At 37.6% G+C, this 14,585-nt stretch overlaps 1 protein-coding gene across 1 annotated transcript in view; it reads left to right on the top strand.

Moving 5' to 3' along the window:
• The window catches only part of COL4A5 (collagen type IV alpha 5 chain), a 245,943-nt gene that overhangs the window by 161,305 nt on the left and 70,053 nt on the right, over window positions 1-14,585 (top strand). Inside the window, exons 20-27 of the mRNA XM_059051327.2 lie at window positions 3,000-3,173; window positions 3,515-3,598; window positions 6,564-6,656; window positions 8,886-8,956; window positions 9,244-9,435; window positions 10,245-10,413; window positions 12,404-12,496; window positions 12,584-12,688. Coding sequence (XP_058907310.1) covers window positions 3,000-3,173; window positions 3,515-3,598; window positions 6,564-6,656; window positions 8,886-8,956; window positions 9,244-9,435; window positions 10,245-10,413; window positions 12,404-12,496; window positions 12,584-12,688 — 981 coding nt within the window. The remainder of the gene's footprint in view (window positions 1-2,999; window positions 3,174-3,514; window positions 3,599-6,563; window positions 6,657-8,885; window positions 8,957-9,243; window positions 9,436-10,244; window positions 10,414-12,403; window positions 12,497-12,583; window positions 12,689-14,585) is intronic.

Raw genomic sequence — 14,585 nt, 5'->3', positions numbered from 1 at the left:
TAAAAGAGAATAGGCCAATAGATGCAAAGAAAACAGTAAAATTCAATACTTACTCATTTTTAAAAGGAAAATAAAAATCTTAAACTAAGATTAGGGACTTCCCTGGTGGCGCAGTGGTTAAGAATCCGCCTGCCAATGCAGGGGACATGGGTTTGAGCCCTGGTCCAGGAAGATCCCACATGCCATGGAGCAGCTAAGCACATGTGCCACAAGTCCTGAGCCCACGCACCTACAGCCTGTGCTGAACAACAAGAGAAGCCACTGCAATGAGAAGTGCATGCACCACGACGAAGAGCAGCCCCAGCTCACCACAACTAGAGAAAGCCCACACTCAGCAATGAAGACCCAACATAGCCATACATAAAGAAATAAATAAATAAATTTATTTTTTTAAAAAAACCTAAGATTAAAAGGGAACTGTCTTGAAGACCTAAATAGACATTTCTCCAAAGAAGATGTACAGGTGGCCAAGAGGCACATGAAAAGCTGCTCACCATCACTAATTATTAGAGAAATACAAATCAAGACTACAATGAGGTATCGTGTCACACCAGTCAGAATGGCCATCATCAAAAAATCTGGCTATTATCTTTTTAAATCATTGCTTTAACTAGAAAACCTTTACCTGCAGACCTCCTAGACCATAATCTAAGATCAACCTGTGAAAGGGCTGCCCCACAGACTCCTATGTGGTGAGAATGTGTCCACATTGAACGCATCATCAGAATAACTACAAACAACAAATGCTGGAGAGGGTGTGGAGAAAAGGGAAACCTCTTGCACTGTTGGTGGGAATGTAAATGGATACAGCCACTATGGAGAACAGTATGGAGGCTCCTTAAAAAACTAAAAATAGAATTACCATATGACCCAGCAATCCCACTACTGGGCATATACCCAGAGAAAACCACAATTCAAAATGACACATGCACCCAAATGTTCATTGCAGCACTATTTGCAATAGCTAGGTCATGGAAGCAACCTAAATGCCCATCGACAGATGAAAGGATAAAGAAAATGTGGTACATATATACAATGGAATATTACTCAGCCATAAAAAGGAACGAAATTGGGTCATTTTTAGAGATGTGGATGGATCTAGAGACTGTCATACAGAGTGAAGTAAGTCAGAAAGATAAAAACATATAGTATATTAACACATATATGTGGAATCTAGAAAAATGGTACAGATGAACCGGTTTGCAAGGCAGAAATAGAGACACAGATGTAGAGAACAAACGTATGGACACAAAGGGGGGAAAGTGGTGGGGGGTGGGGTGTTGTGATGAATTGGGAGACTGGGATTGACATATATACACTAATATGTGTAAAATGGATAACTAATAAGAACCCGCTGTATAAAAAAATAAATAAAATTCAGAAAAATAGAAAAGGAACTGTCTTGGGCTTCCCTGGTGGCACAGTGGTTAAGAATCCCCCTGTCAATGCAGGGGACACGGGTTCGAGCCCCGGTCCGGGAAGATCCCACATGCCATGGAGCAACTAAGCCCGGGTGCCACAACTACTGAGCCTGCACTCTAGAGCCCACGAACCACAACTACTGAGCCCATGTGCCACAACTACTGAAGCCCGTGTACCTAGAGCCTGTGCTCCACAACAAGAGAAGCCACCACAATGAGAAGCCCACACACCTCAATGAAGAGTAGCCCCCGCTCGCCGCAACTAGAGAAAGCCACGCACAGCAACAAAGAACCAAAGCAACCAAAAGTAAATAAATAAAATAAATAAATTTATATAAAAAAGGGAACTGTCTTAACTTGATGACAGAATATAAGACTTGATGTCTTATGTTCTCTTGAAGCTATCTACTTCATACAGGAAGTACAGGACTATTCAGGAAATGTCATACTTCTTGGTGAAACATCAGGGGCATTCTCATTCAAGTCAAAAATAAGATAAAGATATGGTCACCAATACTGTTTGTTTTTATACTGAAGATCCCAGCCAGCATACTAAGTCTGGAAAAAAAGAGGTGTATGGATAAAAAACAAAAAGCAAACCAAATTTTGGTTATTCACAGCCCATGTGATAATCTACCCATAGAGCCTAAAAGAATCAAATGACAAATTACCAGAACTTAGAATGTTTGCAAGTTAGCCAAATATGAGTTGCAAACTTAAATAACTTACCTTCCTCTAAACCAGCAATAAAATAATTAAATGTATAAGAGGACAAAATCCAGTTAACAAAAGTAACAGTCATAAAACTGACATTAGCAATCAAATTTACCCATGAATAAACCAAAGATGTGTAAGATCTCTTTCATAACTTTGTAAAATACTATTAAATAATATAAAATTAATAAATGGAAAGATATAATAATTATTACTTGATGCAAGAACGCAATATTATATACAGGTGATTCTACCAAAATTTAATCTTTAAATTCAAATTAATATCATTCAAAATTACAATGTTTTTTTTTAAATGAAACTGACAAGCTGACTCTGAAATTCACTTAGAAGAGGAAATTTGTAAGTGTAGTGAAGGTGGTTTTAAAAAGAACAAAGATGGGTGTATTGTCCTTACCAGTTTTGAAAACATTATAAAGCTGTAGTAACGAAAAAGTGTGTTAATCGTGCAGGAACAGATAATGGAACAGAAGAATGTTCAGAAACAGAACCACGTTTACATGAGAACTTTGAGATGCCTCTTTTTTTTCCTGTAAATGGCTTCCTGGTATTTCTGAGATTAAAAGATCATAGTGTCAAAAGAGTGAGTAGAGAGTTATTAGTACATTTCCAAAAGTAATAAAGCTACTTTAAATTATTCTTTCTTATACTCAAAGTAGTACTTACATTATTGGAACTTTCCATCTTTTCTCTAGATGTTGATTCTCATAGAAAAAACTAAGAACATAACCGGTATTATACATTAAAGGAAGATCTTATCACTATTTAATGTCTCATTGAGACCCAAAATATGTCTAAAATAAGATAATTTTGATCACTTTTAATGGGTATTTGTTTTTATCTTAGGACTTGCAATTACAGGTCCTCCTGGGCCCCCTGGCTTTCCTGGGGAAAGGGGCCAGAAAGGTGATGAAGGTCCACCTGGAATTTCCATTCCTGGATCTCCTGGACTTGATGGACAGCCTGGGGCTCCTGGCCTTCCAGGGCCTCCTGGCCCTCCTGGCCCTCACATCCCTCCTAGTAAGCTATAGTTTTTTTCCTTTTAAGTTCTATTGTTGTTTTTGTTTTGTCTTTATTTATAAGTGAATCTAGCTGAAGGTTGGCATCATTCTTTGTATTTCTGATAGCTAAATATTCTTCCACTGCTTCTACTTTTGATTTTTGGTGATTCTTTGATATTTAGATTTGTTCTTCAAATTATCACTAATATTATGTCTTCCTTTTGTTTATAGGTAGTTGTATTAATGCAGAGAAATAACTGAAAATAGATCTGTTTTTTCTAGCCTATCAGACTTTCTCTTTGTTGTTTTCTGGATATTTTACAACAGTTGGCTTGCTGTTCTTGTTTTATCTTATCTCAGGTGATGAGGTATGTGAAGCAGGCCCTCCTGGCCCTCCAGGATCTCCAGGTGATAGAGGACTCCAAGGAGAACAAGGAGTGAAAGGTTTGATTCCCATATTCCTTCATCCTTTGAAATCATCAGCAAAATCCCCTATATCCTCCACCCTACCTCAGCAACTCACTCCCGTGGTCATACACCAAGACCACACATTACCAGTAGTGCACACTTCCATATTTTGATTGCCCGCATCTCATTTTGTGACCACTACATCCTGTCTTTCTAGCTTACTACCTCTAATAACCTGACTCAAACATTACTTCACACTCACTGAAACATATCAACTTTGACTGTCCCTCAACCTTTTGATGTCCTTTCTTCTCTCTTAACCCAGCTTAAATTCCATAATCAATCTCATACATAAACTCTTGACCCCTTTGCCCTCCTCTTCTGCCATTGTACTCACTTCAAACAAAAGCACAGCCCTGGTAATTCCAAATTACCACCTCTTCTGAGCCTGTGCCTTCTCTCTTCAAACTTCTAACACCTCCTCTTCCATTCTCATTTTAGGATTCTGAGTTTGCTTCCTTCTCCACTGACCAATTGAAGCAATAACGAGAACTTTCACAGATTGCCGCCACCACCATATTTACCTACCTATTTGCATCTTTGCCCCTATATTCTGCCTTCCTGCCTATTGTTACTGCTCCTATCTAAAGCACTTCTTTTGTTTGTACAATAGATTCAGTTTCCTCTTGTTCTCCCCCAAAAATTCATTCCAGAAATTCTTGTCTCTCCCATATCATCAATTTTCCCCTTTTACTGGATCATTCCCAGCAGTATACAAATATGCTTTTCTCACCCATCTAAAAATATTTTATCATAATCCCACTTCCCCTGCCTGATACTACGCCATTCCTCTGCTTCCTTTTGCAGCAAAACTCTTCAATAATTTTCTACTCACTGTCTCCAGATAACTCTACTCTCATTTTCTCTTAAACATACTCCTCAGGACTTCACTCCCCTCCCCCCACCACTCCATAGATGCTGCTTTTATCAAAGTCATCAGCAGCCTGTTCACTGCCAATTCAAATATCAAGTCTCAGTCCATTATTTCCTTGATTTTTCCATTCTTTAAACACTTTCTTCACTTGGTTTTCAGTATATTACATGCTCTGTTTTTCTTCCTACCTTCCTGGCATATCGTATATATTAGATATAGATATAGGTATAGATATGTCTCTCTATATAGATATGTCTCCTCCTATATATACTCTGTCTCTATGTGTATATCTCTCTGTATGTATGTCTATCTATTACCTCCCGTGTAACTACTGTCTAAATCAAAATATAGAACTTTTCCAAGACTCTAGAAGACTCTCTTGTGCATCCTAGTCAGCACTCCCAAAGGTAACCACTGTTGTATCCTCAGTCAAACAGTTTGCCTAACTTTGAAATGGAATCATACAGTATGGGCTCTTTTATGTCTTAATATTTTATCTGGTTTCTTTTGCTTAATATTATATCTGTGAGGTATATCCATGTTTTTGTTTTTGTAGCAGTATTTTTTCACTGCTCTTTGGTATTTCATTGAATGAATATTCCTTTTCCTATTCATCCATTCTTGGACATTTGGTCTGGGGCTATTATGAATAAAGCTGCTATGAACATTCATATATATATATAAAAATATATATATATATTTTTTTTTTTTTTTGTAGGACATAAGCATTCATTTCTGTTGTGTAAACCTGGTAATGGAATTGCTGGGTCGTAAGGTAGATGTATCTTTGATTCCATAGATATCACCAAACCATTTTACAAAGAGGATTTAGTTTCCATTTCCCCCACAACTTATTGATGCTGAGCCTCTTTTCTTACAGTCTGTACATTCTTTTTGTAAAGTACCTATCTTTTTCTATTTTAATTAGGGTGTTGGATATATGTATCACAAATATATTCTCCCATTCTGTGACTTGCTTTTTTACTCGCGTCTTTTCTTGAACAGAAGTTGTTAATTAAAAGAAGTCAAATTATTAATGTCCTCTTTTATGGTTAGTGCTGTTTATGTTCTGTTTTAGAAATCTTTGCTTATCCCAAGGACCTGATGATATTCCTCTATGTTTTCTTCTAAAAGCTTTATCGTTTTTGCCATTTACATTTCGACCTTTGATCTGTCATGGAGTCATCCTTGATTCCCTTCTTCTTTTGCATTCTATATATGATCCATGAGAAAACCCTATTGGCTCTACTTTCACATATGTCCAGAATCTAACCAATTCTCATCATGTTCATTGCTGTCACTCTGGAATGAGCTACTATCTCTCCTAGATCACTTCAGCAGTAGCCACTTATGTGGTTACCCTGTTTCCATCCTTGTGCTTAGATTATATTGTTAACATAGCAACCAGAGTCATCCTTTTAAAATTTAAGTCATATCATGTTGCTTTTCTGTTTAATTAATTTCTTCTCCTAGATTCTCATTTCACTCACAGTAAAAGCCACAGTCTTTGTGGTGGCCTATGTGATATTTTATGATATGCCACTTGTTATAATCTGTTAACTGTCTGACCTGGTTCCCCTTCCTCACTGTACTCCTGCAATCTGTTCTCCTTGATGTTCCTTCTCTATGCCAAACATGGCTACTCTTTCTACCTGGACTGCTCTACAGTTGTTATGCAAGTGCCATGTCCTTTAAGTGTTTTTAATCACGTGTCATCTTCTCAATGAGGTCTTATCCTGACCACCCTATTTAAAATTGCAACCTGCCATTCACCCCTAAACATATCCAATTTCACTTACCTAGCCACTGGTAGAATGTAAACACTGTGAAGGTATGGATTTTGTCTGTTTTGTTTATCAATGTATTACAAACTCCTTGAACAGTGCTTGGCACATAGTAGGTGCTCAGTAAATATTTATCAAGTAAATTGATTCTAGATATAGGCTTCTCCGGCTACACTGTTAGGTAGGAATATTGTCCCTTAGTGCTAACTTCTTTAGAACCTATCTAAAGAAGGTATATGTGCCCCTTCAAGTAAAATTTGGTTTTTATTATGGTTTTCTCTAGGTGACAAAGGTGACACCTGCTTCAACTGTATTGGAACTGGTGTTTCAGGGCCTCCAGGTGAACCTGGTTTGCCAGGTCTTCCAGGTCCCCCAGGTAAAACATTCTTCCTCAGGGCAACTTTAAAAATATTTCTTGGCTAGATATTAGTGAGCTTATAGTTATAAATGATGCCAGTTTCTCATTTTATGGCTAGTCACTCACATCCATAAATAATTAAATATGAATTGTCACTATCTGCTATGAAATAAATTATGCTCTTGTTTCCAGTAGCTGAAGCTACCAACATTTTCTATTAAAGAATTTCGACAGTATTACTCCAGGAAAAATATCTTCCTTATTTTCCATATGGTGAGGAAAATAACTTATACAGAGTCAGACTTCTTTATTCCAGAAAACTGGGGAAAATGTTCATAATACCTAGCCCCTGAATATGCTTTTCAGTGGCCAAGATTCTAGTCATTGGGATGTATCACATGTTGTCATTAAGAAACGGTCTTCTACCAGAGTTTGGCAATCAACTGCCAATATTCCTCTTTATTTTTCTTTAATTTTTAAAAATTAAAAATTGTTTTAATGTTCTTCTTTCTTTTTAAAAATAATGTTTTATTGGAGTATAGTTGATTTAAATGTTGTGTTAGTTTCATGTGTACAGCAAAGTGAATCAGTTATACATATACATATATCCAGTCTATCCAGTCTTCTTTAGATTCTTTTCCCATTATAGGTCATTACAGAGTATTGAGTAGAGTTCTCTGTGCTATACAGTAGGTCCTTATTAGTTATCTCTTTTATGTAGAGTAGTGTGTATATGTCAATTCCAGTCTCCCAATTTATCCCTCTCCTCCCTTACCCCCCTTGTAGCCATAAGTTTGTTTTCTACATCTGCAACTCTATTTCTGTTTTGTAGATAAGTTCATTTGTACCCTGTTTGTAAATTCCACATATAAGTGATATCATATGATATTTGTCTTCCTCTTTCTATATATAACTCCCCCTTCCCCATTTCCGATCAGAACCATATTTGATATACATCAGACCCACAACTCTTTTACTCAACTCCCTCTTGGGGTTTCCCAGTATTATATTCTCTTGAAGTCACACTTCATGTCTGAGTCAGTCAGGCCTGAGAATAGGTACCAGATCTCTTGCCTTTCTGTCTAGTGTGTCTGCCAGACACACATTTGGTGCTTGGAAATAGATTTTCAGCAAGTCTTATAGCTGCCCCTAGAAGTTAATCATCTAGCCTTGTACTTCCAGTCTAGTGGTTTTCAAACTTGGGAGTGCATCAGAATTACTTGGATGGCTTGTTAAAACCCAGATTCCTGGGTCCCATCCTCCCAAATTTCTTATTCAGTAGACCTGGGGTGGAGGGACCAAGAATTAGCACTTCTAACCAGTGCCCAGGTGGTGCTGATACAGCTGGTCCAGGGACCCATTTTGAGAGCACTGCTTTAGTAATATTTTCTCTAGTCTTTGAGCACCAATCCTTTCTCATAAACCAAATTTTAGGGAGTGACAAACCAAAGAAAGAACTGGTAGGAATCTAGGAAAACTGTTTAAGTAAGAACATAGAAAGATACACAGACTTTGTCCTTATCTCCTTCTCACCTTGGCAATGGGGTGGTTATAAGAGCAGAGCATTTCTGTGCATAGTACTTGGTAGCTACAAACTCTGAGAGGCTTTGGAATTGGAAATACCTAAGGATACAATGCTGTATGTACCAGGAAATGTTAGCTTTACCTAAAAGAAAGGATGATCTCCTCACCTTCAGAGCATAGAATAGAAAAAAATCAAAATGTGACTTGTTAAATGGAATTGAATGGCATTCTTATTTTATTTATTTATTTATTGACTGTGTTGGGTCTTCATTGCTGCACGTGGGCTTTCTCTAGTTGTGGCGAGCAGGGTCTACTCTTCATTGCGGTGCGTGGGCTTCTCATTGCGGTGGCTTCTCTTGTTGCGGAGCACGGTCTCTAGGCATGTGGGCTTCAGTAGTTGTGGCACACGGGCTCAGTAGTTGTGCCTTGCAGGCTCTAGAGCTCAGGCTCAGCAGTTGTGGCACACGGGCTTAGTTGCTCCACGGCATGTGGGATCTTCCTGGACCAGGGATCGAACCCGTGTCCCCTGCATTGGTGCATTGGCAGGCGGATTCTTAACCACTGTGCCACTGGGGAAGTCTGGCATTCTTATTTTAAAACTTGACTTCCTGACTTGCTGATTTTTATATGACCTTTGTCAGGATTTCAAGCTCAAAGCTCACATTACTCTGTGTGTGTGTGTGTGTGTGTGTGTGTGTGTGTGTGTGTGTGTGTGTGTATTAGGATCTCTTGGTTTCCCTGGACAGAAGGGTGAAAAAGGACACGCTGGTGCAACCGGTCCCAAAGGATTAACAGTAAGTTTTGAGTATATTGTATAACAAAAGAAGTAGAAGAAACCCATTTACATTTTGGTTTTCACTTGTGGATATATATAAAAGAAATTTATTTTTCTTATTATGATATATTTGATTCTTTCACTCTCACTGACTCATATGTCTCACTTGACTCATAGCTTGGTACACTAAATGTTATTGGGCAGGTTGATGGGATAAACTGGAGAAAGTATTAGAAAAAAAAGAAACTGATTTTCTTTTTCTCTCTCTTCTTTTTCCCCTCTTTATTGCCCCCCCTCCCTCCTCAGGGCATACCAGGAGCTCCAGGCGCTCCAGGCTTTCCCGGACCTAAAGGTGAACCTGGTGACATCCTCACTTTTCCAGGAATGAAGGGTGACAAAGGAGATTTGGGTTCTCCTGGAGCTCCAGGGCTTCCTGGTTTACCTGGCACCCCTGGACAGGATGGATTGCCAGGGCTTCCTGGCCCCAAAGGAGAACCTGTGAGTTGGTTTGATAGTCTTGGTTTTGTCATGTCAAATTGTTAGTGATGTTTCCTAGGATAGGCCTGGTGCTGAGATGAACATGTAATCAATGCTTAAAAGAATGTGATTATATATACTAATGGTACATTGTCATTGACTACATAGGGTTTCTTTACAGTTCTTTTCTCAGTGGTTTTATTGTTTCTTTCTGCTTAACCCACTGCTATATTGAGTAATATTTGCTATGACTAGGTAGGCAGGAGGTTAAGATGCTTATGGGTCACTGTGAGGTTCCCCGTTTCTTATCCCACATAGCCTTGTCTGGTTTTTTTAGACCGGACAACAAAAGACTAATTTGGTTTTTATATAAAGTAAGCTTAGAGATTGGTGTGAGTAGATGGCCATGTGAAATGTGCCATGGAGCCTAAAGATTGAAGATAAATGAGTAGATTCTTATTTTGTGCACAACACACAGCCCGGGATATTTAGGTAGAAAGTGCTATTTTATTAAATGTTAGCTAGGCTGTAAACTTCTTGACTTCATGAACGCAGAGATTTTTGAATGTAAGCTTCATGAATGCAAAAATTTTTGCTTACTTTTATTATTTGCTTTATCACCAGCACCTGGCACATAGTAGGAACTCAAAAATATTTGTTAAAGGAATGAATAAGTAGAGTGATCACACATACCACCCCATAATAACACACTTAGGCAGTTTTCAAGAGCTATTTATGGCTGTATCATTTCTCTAGTTGTACTTAGTAATACTAACCTACAGATAGCTGTTATATCTATATGTTTCTGTATTAAATTTTTCCCTTTTCAGGGTGGAATTGCTTTTAAGGGTGAAAGAGGTCCCCCTGGGAACCCAGGTTTGCCAGGTCTCCCAGGAAATAGGGGGCCTATGGGCCCTCTTGGTTTTGGCCCTCCAGGCCCACCAGGTGAAAAAGGCATACAAGGTGTAGCAGGAAATCCAGGCCAGCCAGGAATACCAGGTGAGTTTACTATGGTTGTTTTGTTTTTAGTTTGGTGCTTAAAAGCAGAAATGTATTTATTATCTTTTGGCCATTCTTGGCTTCCTTTTATGAGAGTTGTGTTTCTGTCACCATTTATATTTGGGCTTTTCAGAGCTTCTTAGCAGGGAAACATAAATGTGTGTGTGTGTGTGTGTGTGTGTGTGTGTGTGTTTTAAAAGGGGCTTCTCTTTAAATTTTTTGACTGTATTTATTGTTACTGTTGTTGTTTTTAAGTGCATGATATATATACTGTACATGATATATATAATGCAAAGTTTAACAAATAATTATAATGGACACATACACATAACTACCACACGTCAAGAAACACAACATTGCCAGCATCCTCGAAACCCCTATCCTCCTCTCTCTGTCCTTTCCTGATCATAATCCCCTTCTATTTCTCCAAAGGTAAACACTGTCCTGACTTTTGCATAATTTCCTTCCATATATAGTTTTATCACCTAGATATGTATTCCTAAACAAAGTACTTTAATTGTGCTTCTTTTTGGTCATTATATTAATGGAAGCATAGGGTAAGTATTCTTTATGTTAACTTTGAGTATGGATATAGCATATTCATTTTCACTGCTGTACAGTATCCCACTGTGTGTGTGTGTGTATGTGTGTGTATCACCGTTGCTTTATGCGTCCTATTGTTAATGGGCAGTTGGGTTATGTATAGTTCAGGCCTATTATGAATAATGCTTCTATGTGCATTCTTTTATATATATTTCTGGTGTACATGTGCATACACTGCTCTGTGACAGAGATCAGCAAACTACAACTCTGGCCCTCCACATGTTGTCATAAATGAAAATTTTATTTGAACACATCCACAGCTATTCACTATTGTTTATGCTTGCTTTTGCACTACTACTGCAGAGTTGTTGTTGCTAAGAGACCAGATGGCCCACAAAGCCTAAAGTATATGCTGTCTGGTCCTTTACAGAAAAATTTGCCAATCCCTAAGCTAGGGTATATATTTAAGATTAGCATTCTTGAGGCATAGAATAAATACATCTTCAGCTTTACTAGATAATTCCAAACTACGTCCAAAGCAATTGTACCAATTTATACTCCCACCAGCAGTATTTGAGGTTTCTTGTTGCTCTATATCCTCATAAGTATTTTGTATTGTTAGACTTTTTCATTTTTGCCAGTCTGTTGAGTGTGATATATCTCATGGCAGTTTTATTTTATATTTCTGTGACTATATTAATGTTTACTACCTTTTCATATGTTTGTTGACCATTTGAATTTCTGTTTGTGAAATGTCTATTCAAGTGTTTTGACCATTTTTTCTTTTGGATTGTTTCTTATTGATTTGGAGGAATATGTGTGTGTGTGTGTGTGTGTGTGTGTGTGTGTGTGTGTGTGTATAATATATGTATATTATTTGTATTAGTTCTTTATTAGCTATTTATTTTGCAAAATCTTAATTCACTATGGCTTGCCATTTTCACTCTCTGTATGGTGTCTTTAATGAACAGAAGTCAATTTGAATGTAGTCAAATATATCAACCTTTTCTCTCATGGTTAGTGCTTCTTATGTCATGTTTAAGAAATCCATCTTTGTCCTGAGCCTATTTCAAATTCTTATTTCAATTAATGAGAAGTAGTTGTACTTGGACTTTGCACACATAAAACCTTAAAGTACTACTAGTTAACCAAAAAGAAGTATTTTTCTTTTGACCTACATTTAGAAAATATTTTTATAGATGCCTACTATTTTTATAGATGCCATCTTCATGGAAACCCTTAAAACTGTCATCTATTTTTCTCTTTGAAATTTCATCCTTATGTTTAGTATCTTCCTTGAAAATATATATAAGATTGTTTTTCTCGTAGATTTTTGTTAGTTTGAATTTTTAGAAGATTGTAAGTACTTTCTTTTTTGTTTTAATTAGTGGAGATCTTTAGTCAAGTGAACATTTCCCATTCACTATTAATTCCCACTTGTTCTTAGGTCCTAAAGGTGATCCAGGTCAGACCATAACACAGCCAGGGAAGCCTGGCTTGCCTGGTAACCCCGGCAGAGATGGTGAAGTAGGTCTTCCAGGTATGTGAGGAATTTATTTGACCATGTCTTCAACACTTGTTGGTTTCTTTCCTTGGCTACTTCCAAAAAACTGCTATTTCTCCGTAGGTGAACCTGGACTCCCAGGCCAGCCAGGCTTGCCAGGTATACCTGGTAGCAAAGGAGAACCAGGTATCCCTGGAATTGGGCTTCCTGGACCACCTGGTCCCAAAGGTATGTAGGACTGGGTAGCAGGCAAGGTAGGTTAGCTGGTTACCATGATATTATTATTTTATATAGCTCACACAACAGATACAGTATATTCGTGCAACTTTTTTCTATGTGCAATAAAGAGTGTAAGGGAAAACTCACAGCATGTATGTACTATAGTTTCATTGCCTTTATGTAAAACATTCCAGACAAGAAAATATCTAAATCCTAGATATGCAAAAATGATATACAAGCTTTAAAAATAACAGTAATTATTGTCTTTTGTGTTCACCACTGTATTTTCAGGGCTCAGAAAAGTCCCTGGCACATATTGAGCACTCAATAGATATTTGTTAAATGAATGGATTGTATTAAACAGAAAAGAGATTATTTTATACATATATCCAAGTAATGTTTTATCCTAAATCATTTTCCCTTGATTTACTGAAATTTTTAGGTCTGTTGCTTCAGTTATGCTTTATTCTTCACAGAATTTCTTTTCTTATGAATGGCAAGAGTGTGCATTGGTCTGAGATCAGTGCTTAAACATGTCCTTACTCGTTTATACTAAATGACTTAAAAAGAGTCAGATTTGATTTTATGTGTATATATGTGCATAATATCTGCATTTTTTTACATCTTTACTGGAGCATAATTGCTTTACAATGGTGTGTTAGTTTCTGCTTTATAACAAAGAGAATCAGCTATACATATATGTATATCCCCATATCTCCTCCCTCTTATGTCTCCCTCCCACCCTCCCTATCCCACCCCTCTAGGTGGTCACAAAGCACCGAGCTGATCTCCCTGTGCTATGTGGCTGCTTCCCACTAGCTCTCTATTTTACATTTGGTAGTGTATATATGTCCATGCCACTCTCTCACTTCGTCCCAGCTTACCCTTCCCCCTCCCCATGTCCTCAAGTCCATTCTCTACATCTGCATCTTTATTCCTGTCCTGACCCTAGGTTCTTCACATCCATTTTTTTTGAGTCCAAATATATGTGTTAGCATACAGTATTTGTTTTTCTCTTTCTGACTTACTTCACTCTGTATGACAGACTCTACGTCCATGCAGCTCACTACAAATAACTCAATTTTGTTTCTTTTATTGGCTGAGTAATATTCCATTGTATATATGTGCCACATCTTCTTTATCCATTCATCTGTCGATGGACATTTAGGTTGCTTCCATGTCCTGGCTATTGTAAATAGTGCTGAAATAAACATTGTGGTAATGACTCTTTTTGAATTGTGGTTTTCTCAGGGTATATGCCCAGTAGTGGAATTGCTGGGTCATATGGTAGTTCTATTTTTAGTTTTTTCAGGAACCTCCATACTGTTCTCCCTAGTAGCTGTATCAATTTACATTCCCACTAACAGTGCAAGAAGGTTCCCCCTTCTCCACACCCTCTCCAGCATTTATTTTTAGTAGATTTTTTTTATGATGGCCATTCTGACTGGTGTGAGGTGATACCTCATGTAGTTTGGATTTGCATTTCTCTCATGATTAGTGACGTGGAGCATCCTTTCATCTGTTTGTTGGCAATCTGTATATCTTCTTTGGAGAAATGTCTATTTAGGTCTTCTGCCCATTTTTGGATTGGGTTGTTTGTTTTCTTGATATTGAGCTGAGTGAGCTGCTTATAAATTTTGGAGACTAATCCTTTGTCAGTTGCTTCATTTGCATATATTTTCTCCCATTCTAAGGGTTGCCTTTTTGTCTTCTTTATGTTTTCCTTTGCTGTGCAAAAGCTTTTAAGTTTCATTAGGTCCCATTTGCTTATTTTTGTTTTTATTTCCATTTCACAAGGAGGTGGGTGAAAAAGGATCTTGCTGTGATTTATGTCATAGGAGGTTCTGCCTATATTTTCCTCTAAGAGTTTTATAGTGTCTGGCCTTACCTTTAGGTCTTTAATCCA

The sequence above is a fragment of the Kogia breviceps genome, chromosome X, assembly GCF_026419965.1.
Source record: "Kogia breviceps isolate mKogBre1 chromosome X, mKogBre1 haplotype 1, whole genome shotgun sequence".
NCBI classification, from domain to species: domain Eukaryota; kingdom Metazoa; phylum Chordata; class Mammalia; order Artiodactyla; family Physeteridae; genus Kogia; species Kogia breviceps.
Note: the sequence above shows the minus strand (reverse complement) of the source record. Positions and strands in the feature narration are given on the sequence as shown.